We start from the raw sequence: 11,632 nt of genomic DNA, 5'->3' as shown, positions 1-11,632 counted from the left end.
TAATATAAAAGAAAAAATAAAATAAAATAAAATAAAATAAAATAAAATAAAATAAAATAAAATAAAATAAAATAAAATAAAATAAAATAAAATAAAATATCCCTTTGCATCTTTGTCACTGCAGAAGGGGAATCCCTTAGATATGTGTATACATTTATATATATATGTATTTATTCTCTCCTCCCGGCCTCCCCAGGTCTTCCAGCCCTAAAGATGGAGCTGTGCGTGCCCGGCCGGACTCCGCCGGCTCTTCCTCCCCAGCGCAAGATGTTCTTCTCCCCCTTTTCCTGCCCACCCATGTGTTTCTGTTTTGCAGCGCAGCGTTCGCTCGGCCGGCTCGGATTTACATGTGAAGTGCAGCTGGTGGGTGGGCGCTCGGGGAGGAAAGAGGAAAGCACGAAAAAAATTACCTCCTTTCTCTTTTTCCGCAACAGGAAACACCACCGAAAATATTGCAAAGGCCCCGAGTTGGTGGTTTCTTGATGCGCTGCAGCCCGCGCCCTAAAATCAGGTTTGCAATGGGGGGGAAAGGGGTTGGGGGATGGGAGGGGAAAACGGGGGGGGGGGGGGTAAAATGCGAAAAAAAAGGGGGAAAATAATAATAATAATAAAAAAAAGGCAGGCGGATCCACGTGGTTTAATGGGGCCAGACAGAGATCCCATTGTTCACCGGCTATAATAAAGGGGGTTACAAACTAAATCAAAATGGGGGGGAAGAGGGAAAGGGATGGAGGGGGGGGCGGCCCCAGCCGAGCAGGGGGTGGGGGTTATTTTGCACCCCCCACCCCCCCTCAAATAGCATCCCCCCCCAAGTTAAAAAAAGCGCCGCCGCCCCCCCCCCCCCCCAACCAAATAGCGAATTAAAAAGGCCGGAGGAGCGCAAGAGGGGCCCCCCCAGAGCAGGTGTGGGTGCGGGGGTTGGGGTGACGGGGAGGGGGGTCCGGGGGGGGCTGTGTCCCCCCCCCCCGCGGGCACAGCTCCCGCCACTTGCCGGGCGGGGCGGGGGGGGCGGTTTTTTGTCTCCGGGCCGTTTTCGTGCCGCTTGGTGAATTCCCCTTCCGCGCCCCCCCCTTTGCACCCCCTTTGTACCTTCCCGTTTGCATCCCCCCCCCGCTTTGCCCGCTTTGCACCCCCCCCCCCCGCACATTGCCTTTTACACCCCCCCTTTTTCAATCTTTCAGTCCCCCCGCTTTGCACCCTCTTGCCCCCCTCCCCTTAAACTTTTTCCAAGTGCACTTGGGGGAGCCGGGGGGTGGTCGCCCCTTTGCAACCCCCTTTTGCAAATCGCCCCTTTACACCCCCCCGTGTAACTCCCCCCCGCTTTTCAGCTCCTGCTGCAAATCGCCCCTTTGCAACCCCCCCCCGAAGTGCAACCCCCTTTTCAAATTTGCAGATCGCCCCCTTTGCAACCCCCCCTCTTCTAAATCTGCAAAATCTTCCCCTTCGCAATCCCCCCCTTGCCAACCCCCCCTTGCAAATCCCCAAGTGCAACCCCCCCCTTTCCAAATTTGCAAATCGCCCCCTTTGCACCCCACTTTTCCAGTCCCCCTTTCCCAACCCCCCCTTTGCAAATCGCCCCTTTGCAACCCCCACAAGTGCAACCCCCCCTTTCCAGATTTGCAAATCACCCCTTTGCACCCCCCCCTTTCCAAATCATCCCTTTGCACCCCCCCCCTTTTGCAAAGCGCCCCTTCGTAACCCCATTTTGCAACCCCTCCCTGTACAAAACCCCTTTCCAAATTGGCAAATCGTCCCTTTGCACCCCCCCAAGTGCAACCCCCCCTTTCCAAATTTGCACATCGCCCCCCTTGCACCCCCATTTTCCAGTCCCCCTTTTCCATCGCTTTTGCACCCCCCCAAATGCAACTCCCCCTTTTTCCAACTTTACAAATCGCCCCTTTGTAACCCGCCCCCCTTTCCAAATTTGCACATCGCCCCTTTGCACCCCCCCCTTTCCAAATTTGCAGATCGCCCCCTTTGCACCCCACTTTTCCAGTCCCCCTTTCCCAACCCCCCCCTTTGCAAATCGCCCCTTTGCAACCCCCACAAGTGCAACCCCCCCTTTCCAAATTTGCACATCGCCCCCCTTGCACCCCCATTTTCCAGTCCCCCTTTTCCATCCCCTTTGCACCCCCCAAATGCAACTCCCCCTTTTTCCAACTTTGCAAATCGCCCCTTTTACACTCCCCCCCCCTTTCCAAATTCGCTCATCGCCCCTTTGCAACCCCCCCCTTTCCAATTTGCACATCGCCCCCCTTGCACCCCCTTTTCCTCCCCTTTCAACTTTCCCCAAGCGCACTCGGCAGGGGGGTCACCCCCCCACGGCCTTTGTGTCCCCCGGGGCGGAGGCGGCGGCGGCGGGGGGGCCGGCGGGCGGGCCGGGTGACGGCGGTTCCGTGTGCCCAGGCGCCGCCATGCCCCGGAGGAAAGCGGCGGGGCCGCCCTGGGAGACGGGCCCGGGCAACGGGGCGGCGGCGGCGGCGGGGAGGAGGCGGCCCGGCCCGGCGGGAGGAGGCGGGAGGCGGCGGCCGCGCTCCGAGCGCAGCGGCGGCAGCAGCGGAGGGAGCAGCGAGGATGAGGCGCCCCGGGAGCGGCGGCCGCGGGACGGCAGCCCCGGAGGAGGAGGAGGAGGAGGAGGGAGGCGGCCCGGTAGGCCCGGAGGGGCCGCTGCTGGCGGAGGAGGAGGAGGAGGAGGAGGCGGCGCGGCGAGGGGCCAGAGCGTGGTGATCTGCGAGCCCGAGCACAGCAAGGAGCGCATCGTGAGAGAGGGGCGGCGGGAGGGGGGCGGCCCCCGTTACACCCCTGATGTATCCCCCATTGCACCCCGTAATGCACCCCCCCTTTGCATCCCCTAATGCATCCGCCTTGCAGCCACTTTGCACCCCATAATGCACCCCCTTGTATCCCCTCTGCACCCCTCATTGCACCCTGTAATGCAGCCCTTTGCACCCCCTAATGCATCCCCCTTGCACACTCTAATGCACCCACTTTACACCCCATAATGCACCCCCTTGTATCCACTCTGCACCCCCCATTGCACCCTGTAACGCAGCCCTTTGCACCCCACTTTGCACCCCCTAATGCATGTCCCTTGCACCCTCTAATGCACCCACTTTACACCCCATAATGCACCCCCTTATATCCCCTCTGCACCCCCCATTGCACCCCATAATGCACTCCCCATTGCACCCTGTAATGCACCCCAGTTGCACCTCTAATGCATCCCCTTACACCCCATAATGCACCCCCCTTGCGCCCCCAATGCACCATTTATGCAACCCCAATGCATCCCACATACATCCCATAATGTATCCCCATTGCACCCCCCTTGTATTACCTCTGTACCCCCATTGCACCCCATAACGCACCCCTAATGTATCCCCCACTGCACCCCATAATGCAGCCCCTTGCACCCCCTAATGCATGTCCCTCATGTCCCCCACATCCCCAGTGTCCTCCATGTGTCACCGATGTCCCTTACATCCCTCACGTCACCTGTGTCCCCCAAATCCCCCATGTATTCTGTGTCACCCATGTCCTTCATGTCCCCCATAACCTTTGTGTCCCCTTTGTCCTTCAAATCGCCTGTGTCCCCAGTGTCCCCACACGTACCTCAGATCCCCCATGTCCCTCATGTCCCCCGTGTCCCCACTAATCTTCATGCCACCCATGTCCCCCATGTTTCCTGTAAGCTTCATGTCCCCTGTGTCCTTCAAATCCCCCATGTCCCCCATAACCTTAACGTCACCCATGTCCTTCAAATCATGTCCCCAGTGTCACCCATGTCCCTCATGTCCCCCACATCCCCAGTATCCCCATACACCCCAGCTCCCCAATGTCCCCTATGTCCCTGACGATCCCAGTGTCCCCGCTGTTCCCCACCTCCCCAATGTCCCCAGTGTCCCCGTGTCCCTCACGGTCCCGTCTCCTTGCAGAAGCTGGAAGGCGCCAAGTGCCGGGGGCAGCTCCTCATTTTCGGGGCCACCAACTGGGACTTGATCGGCCGCAAAGAAGTGCCTAAGCAGCAAGGTGAGCCCACACAAACACACTGTCATTATTTGCATCTTAATTTTATGCATTTACATTTATTTTTTATTTAATTACTGATTTTGAGGAGTTTTTAAACCAGCTGCGTGGGATGCGCTGGATCTCCTGCAAAGCGAAATAGGGGCGCTGCTTATTTTTGATGCCTTTATATTTCATTAATTTTTTCTGCTTACCTTTACAGCATTATTATTCTTATTAGTTAACCCTATTATTCTTATTAATTAACCTTTTTACAGGGTGTTTTTTTTTACAATTGTGTAGCATAACCCAGGCCAGAACTTGGGACGCGCTGGGTCTCTGCAAAGCAAATTAAAGGCATTGCTTATTTTTCGTATGCCTTTATATGTAATTATTTTTTCTGCTTATTCATGCCACATTGATATTTAATAATTATTTTTATTAATTAATAGTTTTGAAGGGGTTTTTTTACTGTTACATATTGTAATCTGGGCCAGAACTTGGGGTGCGCCGAATCTCCTGCAAAGCAAAATAAACACGCTGCTTGCTTTTTAATGCATTTATATTTAATTCCTTTTTCTGCTCACTTTTTAATGCATTTATATTTAATTATCTTTTAAATTAATTAATTTTGGAAGGAATTACAGTTGCATCTCATAACCTGGACCAGAACTAGGGGTGCGCTGGAGCTCCTGCGAAGCAAAATAAATGCGCCGCTTACTTTTTATGCCTTTATATTCAATTCAATTTTTTTTTCTGCTTTTTTTGCATTTATATTTCATTAAGTTTTCTGGTTCATTTTTATGCATCTAAATTAAATTAAATTAAATTAATTAATTTGGGGAGAAGTCCGTCACATCTCCTGATCTGGACCAGAACTTCGAGCGCGCTGCATCTCCTGCAAAACAAAACAAATGCATTACTTTTCGTGCCTTTATATTATAGCGATGTTTTTTCCTGCTTTTTTTCTTTTGCATTTATATTTCATTCCTTTTTTCTGCTTATTTTGTGTGTGTTTATATCCCATTACCTTCCCTGCCTTTTTATTGCACTCACCTTTCATTATTCCCCCCCCTTTCTTTTTGCATTTACATTTTGCTACCTTTTCCGCCTTTGTATTGTATTTATCTTTCACTATTCCCCCCTCCCCCCTTTTTCATTTGCATTTAAATTGACTTTTTAAAATTAATTAATCTTGATTTCTCCTTTGTTTTCTTGTCTCCAGTTGCATATCGGAACCTGGGCCAGAACCTGTGGGGGCCGCACAGGTACGGCTGCCTCTCGGGGATCCAGGTGCGCAGCGTGGTGTCGGGCCCCTGCGCCGCCCACAGCCTCCTCATCACCGCCGAGGGCAAGCTCTGGAGCTGGGGTGAGCCACCCCCAAATAGAACCACCCCCCCAAAAAATACAGCGCGGCGTGGAAGGTTTTCCTGAAAAAAAAAAGCGCTAAACTGAGGAAGCGCGGTCTGAACAATGGGGGAGTGACGTGGCGGGAGGGAAGAAGGCAGAGGGTTGTGGTCAATGGGGCAGAGTCCAGTGGGGTCTGTATCTACTGGGACCAATATTCAATATATTCATCAACAGCTTGGGTGAGGGATCAGCCAGTTTGCTGGTGACACCAAGCTGGGAGGAGGGGGTGACACTGGAAGCTGTGCTGCCATCAGAGACCTGGACAGGCTGGAGAGCTGGGCAGGGAAAAATGTAATGAAATATAACAAGGGCAAGCATAGAGTGTTGCATCGAGGCCAAAAAACCCCCAGATTGGTTCCCCTAGGGCCACCATTTGAAGCCCTGAGGTGATTCTGGTGCCATGTTGAGCCCTGAGGTGATTTTGGCGCCGTTTGGAGCCCTGAGGTGATTTTGGTGCCGCCATTTTGAGGCAGCTTGGGGGTCACTCCCTTGTTCTCCTGCCCCTCTGCTCTGCCCTGGGGAGACCACACCTGGAATATTGTGTCCAGTTGTGGCCCCTCAGTTCCAGCAGGACAGGGAACTGCTGGAGAGAGTCCAGCGCAGCCACCAAGATGCTGCAGGGAGTGGAGCATCTCCTGTGTGAGGAAAGGCTGAGGGAGCTGGGGCTCTGGAGCTGGACAAGAGGACACTGAGGGGGGACTCATTCCTGGGGATCAATATGGAAAGGGGGAGTGTCAGGAGGATGGAGCCAGGCTCTTCTGGTGACAACCAGTGACAGGACAAGGGGCAATGGGTGCAAACTGGAACACAAAAGGTTCCACTTCAATATGAGAAGAAACTTGTTGGGGGTGAGGGTGGCAGAGCCTGGCCCAGGCTGCCCAGGGGGTTGTGGAGTCTCCTTCTGTGCAGACATTCCAACCCGCCTGGACACCTTCCTGTGTAACCTCATCTGGGTGTTCCTGCTCCATGGGGGGATTGACCTGGATGAGCTTTCCAGGGCCCTTCAACCCCTGACACTCTGGGATTATAACTGTGATTTTTGGCCAGGTCGCAATGAGAAGGGGCAGCTGGGCCACGGGGACACAAAGCGGGTGGAGGCGCCGAAGCTCATCGAGGTGCTGGGGGGCGAAGCCATCGTGCTGGCGGCTTGTGGCCGCAACCACACCCTGGCCCTGACAGGTGATAAAAAACCCCTCATATTTTAAACAAATTGCCTGAAATCAGCCCGTTTTGCTCCAAAACGCCACTGTTTGTTGTTTTTATTTTGCAGAGAGCGGTTCAGTGTTTGCCTTCGGGGAGAATAAAATGGGGCAGCTGGGGCTGGGGAACCAGACGGACGCCGTGCCCAGCCCCACACAGGTAGCGCCACCTTTGCCCTGCTTCCCTATATTATTTTGGATGAAAAAACAGAGATTTGGTGTTTTCACTTCGGAAAAAAACCCCTTAGGAGAGCCCAAACCCCTCGAGGATGCCAGAGCATCCCTCTTAGGGATGTTCCATGCAAAGAAGAATGTAAAATAAAACCCCAGATTTGAAGATTTCAGGGTTCCTCTTGGAAGTTTAAGTTTTTACCCGTTTTCTGTTGGTTGGGGGTTTTTTAATCCTTTTTTTTGCCTTTTTCCTCCCGCAGATCATGTACAACGGGCAGCCCATCACCAAACTGGCATGCGGGGCGGAATTCAGCATGATCATGGATTGCAAAGGAAACCTCTACTCCTTCGGGTGCCCCGAGTACGGGCAGCTGGGTACGATGCCATTTTGGGGTGATTCGCTGCAATTTTGAGCTCTCACAGGGCTGGGGGAAAAGTTTCCCTGCCTCAGTTTCCCCATCTGGGCAAGCGCCGCATCCCTCCCCTTCACCTCCAGCAAAAATAGTGGGGGGGGCGAGCTGTAAATAAAAAGAGATTTGCAAGCGGAAAGGGGATTTTTAGCTTGGAAATAATGGGGTGCTGGGGGGGACACCCCGTTTTTCATCCCGCAGGCCATAATTCCGACGGGAAATTCATCGCCCGGGCGCAGCGGATCGAGTACGACTGCGAGCTGGTGCCGCGGCGCGTGGCCATCTTCATCGAGAAGACCAAAGATGGGCAGATCCTGCCCGTCCCCAACGTGGTGGTGCGGGACGTGGCGTGCGGGGCCAACCACACGGTACGGGGCAGCGCGTGCCTTTCACCCTAAAGATTCGCGTTCACTGGTAAAGATTGCGGCGTGCGTTTGAGGGTGTTTGCAGGAGCACTTAAGGATGAAGATTTGCAGGGTGCATATAAGGATGCATTTAGGGATTGAAATTTGCAGTGTGCATCTGACAATAAATATTTGCAGCCTGCGTTTAATAAAGTTTTGCAGCGTGCATATAAGGATAAATACATGCAGCATGTATTTAAGGCTCAAGATTTGCGGTGTGCATATAAGGATAAATACATGCAGGAGTCATTTACAGATAGCGATTTGCAACCTGTGTTTAAGAACTGAAATTTGCAGCGTGTGTATAAAGATAAATGTTTACAGGGTGCATTTAAAGTCTTGCAAAATGCATGTAAGGATGAATACTTGCTGCGTGCATTTAAGAATAGAGATTTGCAGCATATATATAATGATCAATATTTGCAGTGTGTATTTAAGGGTAAAGTTTTGCAGTGTGCATACAAGGATAAATACTTGCTGCATGCATTTAAGGATTGAAATTTGCAGCATGCATATAAGGACAGAGATTGCAGCGCACATACAAGCATAAACACTTGCCACATGTATTTAAGGATCAAGATTTGCAGCATGCATTTCAGGTTAAATACTTGCAGCGTTGTATTTAAGGATAAATATGTGCAGGCTGCATTTAAGGCTAGAAATTTGCAGCGTGCTTTTAAAGATAAATTCTTGCAGAATGCATATAAGGATAGAGATTTGTAGGATGCATTTAAGGATAAATATTTGCGGGACGCATTTAAGGATAAATATTTGTGGGACGCATTTAAGGATAAATATTTGTGGGACGCATTTAAGGATAAATATTTGCGGGACGAATTTAAGGAAAAATATTTGCGGGACGCATTTAAGAATAAAGATTTGCATGATGCATTTAAGAATAAAGATTTGCAAGATGCATTTAAGGATAAAGACTTGAAAGATGCATTTAAGGATAAAGATTTGCAGGGTGCATTTAAGACTAAAGATTTGCAGCGCACGGTTAACGTTTGCAACACTTACCGCAGTTGATGCGATTTGCTGCATCTGCTGTGGCTCCCCCTGCCCCGAGCCGCTCAGGTCTCAGCTGCTGACGGCCGGGGGGGGCATTTTTCCGTCCCCAGCTGGTTCTGGACTCGCAGAAACGCGTTTTCTCCTGGGGCTTTGGGGGCTACGGGCGGCTGGGCCACGCGGAGCAGAAGGACGAGATGGTGCCGCGGCTGGTGAAGCTCTTCGACTTCCCGGGGCGCGGGGCGACGCAGATCTACGCCGGCTACACCTGCTCCTTCGCCGTCAGCGAGACAGGTCGGGATTTGGGTGATTTTTAAAGCAAATCCATGGTGAATTCGGGAGGTTTTGGGGGTGCCGCAGCTTGAGCGGCGATGTGGGGCTTTGCAGGTGGGTTGTTTTTTTGGGGCGCCACCAACACCTCCCGGGAGTCCACCATGTACCCCAAAGCCGTGCAGGACCTCTGCGGCTGGAAAATCCGCAGCCTGGCCTGTGGGTAAGTCCTAAATCCCCCTTAAAACACCAGTTTCTTAGATTTTGGGGGTGCAGGTGGTTCGGGGGGGGGCACGGGGTCACCCTGCCTTGCACCCTGCTGTAGGAAGAGCAGCATCATCGTGGCGGCGGATGAGAGCACCATCAGCTGGGGTCCATCTCCCACCTTTGGGGAACTGGTAAGAAATACTTAGTGGGCACCCCTCAACACCCCAGACCCGCCTCCAACCACTAGTGGGAGGGACCGGCTGCTTCCCACCCCCCCACACTGATTTTTGCCTCCCTGGGGTGCACTCGGCAGGGTTATGGGGACCACAAGCCCAAATCTTCGACGGCAGCACAAGAGGTGAAGACCCTGGACGGGATCTACACGGAGCAGGTGAGGGGACGACACACCTGAGGATGCTGAAGGGAGGGTGTGTGGGCCCCCCCCTTAAATAAATGTGGTAGCTGAGGCCATACCCAACTCATCACACCCACGGGGTGCTGGAGGGACGGAATACAGGCCCCCCTTTAAATAAATATGGTAGGTGGGAGCATATACAACTCGTTACACCTGTGGGGTGCTCAAGAGAAGGTGTGTGGGGTCCCTTAAATAAATACGTTGGCTGAGACCGTACACAACTCATTACACCCATGAGGTGCTGGAGGGAGGGCACATGGGCCCCCCCTTAAAATAATATGGTAGCTGAGACCATACACAATTCATCACACCCATGGGGTGCTGGAGGGAAGGAGTATGGGCCCCCCCTTAAATAGATGTGGTGGCTGAGATTGTACACAACTCATCACACCCCTGGGGTGCTCAAGGGAGGGCACATGCCCCCCCTTAATTATATATAATAGCTGAGACCGTGCATAACTCGGAGTGCTGGAGGGAGGGCACATGGGCCCCCCCCCTTAAATAAATAACTAGGGTAGCTGAGACCGTACACAACTCATCGCACCCATGGATGCTCCAAGTGGCCAAAAGCGGGCAGGAAAAGCCCAAGTGGGGATGAGGTGCAGGGTCCCCGTGCCTCGGTTTCCCCTGTGCCTGAGTTTCCCTTGTCCCTCCGTCCTCCGTCTCCCTGTGCCTCAGTTTCCCTGTGCCCCCAGGTGGCCATGGGCTATGCCCACTCCCTGGTGATCGCGCGGGACGAGAGCGATGCCGAGAAGGAGAAGCTGCGCAAGCTGCCCGAGTACAACCCCCGCACCCTCTGAGGGGCGCCCCCCCGGCCCCCAAACCCGCTTTTCCAGCCGCGGTTTAACCCCCTGTTCTCCTAAAGCCTTTGCGGGGGGGTTATTTCCAACACCCCCCGGGCTTTTTGAGTCCCTGACAGTAACAGGATTTTTTTTTCTTGGGGGGGTGTGTATTTTTTAAACTATTTTTATATTATTTTTATTTTTCCCCACATCACTTTTTTATTATTCCCCCTTTTTCCCAGCCACAAATACCCCCCAGCAGCCATCGGGGCAAAACTGGGGACTTGAAAAGCTACAAAACGCCTCTTTTCCACCCCCCCAATATACGAATTTTTTCACATTTTTCCCAAATACCCTCCTCTTTGAGCTCTCTTAATTTTGGGGACCCCCCCCAAAAAAAACTCCCTCTTTCCGGAGGGATTCCAGATTAAACCATTTTTCCTCATCCCCCCAAGGGGATGCAGCATTTTTGGGGTTCCCCTCCCCGCTGTCGCAGCCCTCGCCCACCCCAGGGAGATCTCAGGTATGAAGAGGGGAACCCTAAAGCTTCTCATTAAAATTATTTTACCTTATTTTTTTAATTATTATTAATTATTTCCGCCTGGGATTCCCTCCTATGCCGCTGTGCACTGTGCTGGAGAAACGAGGTGCCTTTTTGAGCGGAGCCCGGCTCTGCCTCCACGCAACCTAAGGGTGATTTTTCTTTTCCATTCTTCTTTTATTTTTGAAATTTTCAGTTTGAATTTTAATTAAATCTCTTTTTTTAAAGCCCTTTCAAGTTTGAATTTCAATTAAATCTGGGGTTTTTAAGCCCTTTCCGGCCTCCCCGGCGGGTGGCGCTGGGTGCTCGGGGGCGTTGGCGCCCGCTCGGGGAGTTTTTGCAGTACAAAAAAAGGTTGTTTTGGGGTTTTTATTTCTCATTTGTTTTGGGGCTGGGGGGGTTATTTTCGGCTATTTTTGGGGGTGTGTTAGAGATCAAATATCCAGGGCAGGGAGAGCAGCTGGGTGGAAAAGTCCAAATATTCCGCTTTTTTAGCAATATTAAGTATTTTGGGGGTTGCGGCACAAGCGGATGCTGCAGCCTCAATGAAACACGGGGTGGAGAAATCACCAAAACCGCATTTTTCCCCCCCAAAAAAGCATCATTTTGCTTCATCCTACCTGCCAGCAAAACCTTTTTAGCCTGATTAACCTTCAGGAAGAAATCCCGAACCGCCAGGATTTGGGAACGACTCGTCCTGTAGCCGAGAGGGTCCTGGGTTAGTGCTGTAATTGTCTTCATGGTTCTTTTTATATTTCTCGGAGTAAATTGTTTAAATAAACGATGTCATTGTGTACACCCTGCGCTCCG

The 11,632-nt window shown here is 52.1% G+C and overlaps 1 protein-coding gene across 1 annotated transcript; it reads left to right on the top strand.

Annotated features, from left to right (window-relative positions):
* Positions 1-355: 355 nt before the first annotated feature.
* On the top strand, positions 356-11,620 carry RCC2 (regulator of chromosome condensation 2). Its single transcript, XM_082069874.1, has 13 exons — positions 356-511; positions 2,407-2,759; positions 3,936-4,029; positions 5,231-5,374; positions 6,463-6,594; positions 6,686-6,774; positions 7,046-7,160; positions 7,397-7,563; positions 8,721-8,901; positions 8,995-9,100; positions 9,203-9,275; positions 9,398-9,475; positions 10,195-11,620. Exons 2-13 carry the CDS (start codon positions 2,415-2,417, stop codon positions 10,297-10,299), a joined length of 1,629 nt encoding a protein of 542 aa, XP_081926000.1. The 5' UTR covers positions 356-511; positions 2,407-2,414; the 3' UTR covers positions 10,300-11,620.
* Positions 11,621-11,632: the final 12 nt, after the last annotated feature.

Source organism: Streptopelia decaocto (assembly GCF_964273445.1).
Source record: "Streptopelia decaocto genome assembly, chromosome: 20".
NCBI lineage: Eukaryota > Metazoa > Chordata > Aves > Columbiformes > Columbidae > Streptopelia > Streptopelia decaocto.
Note: the sequence above shows the minus strand (reverse complement) of the source record. Positions and strands in the feature narration are given on the sequence as shown.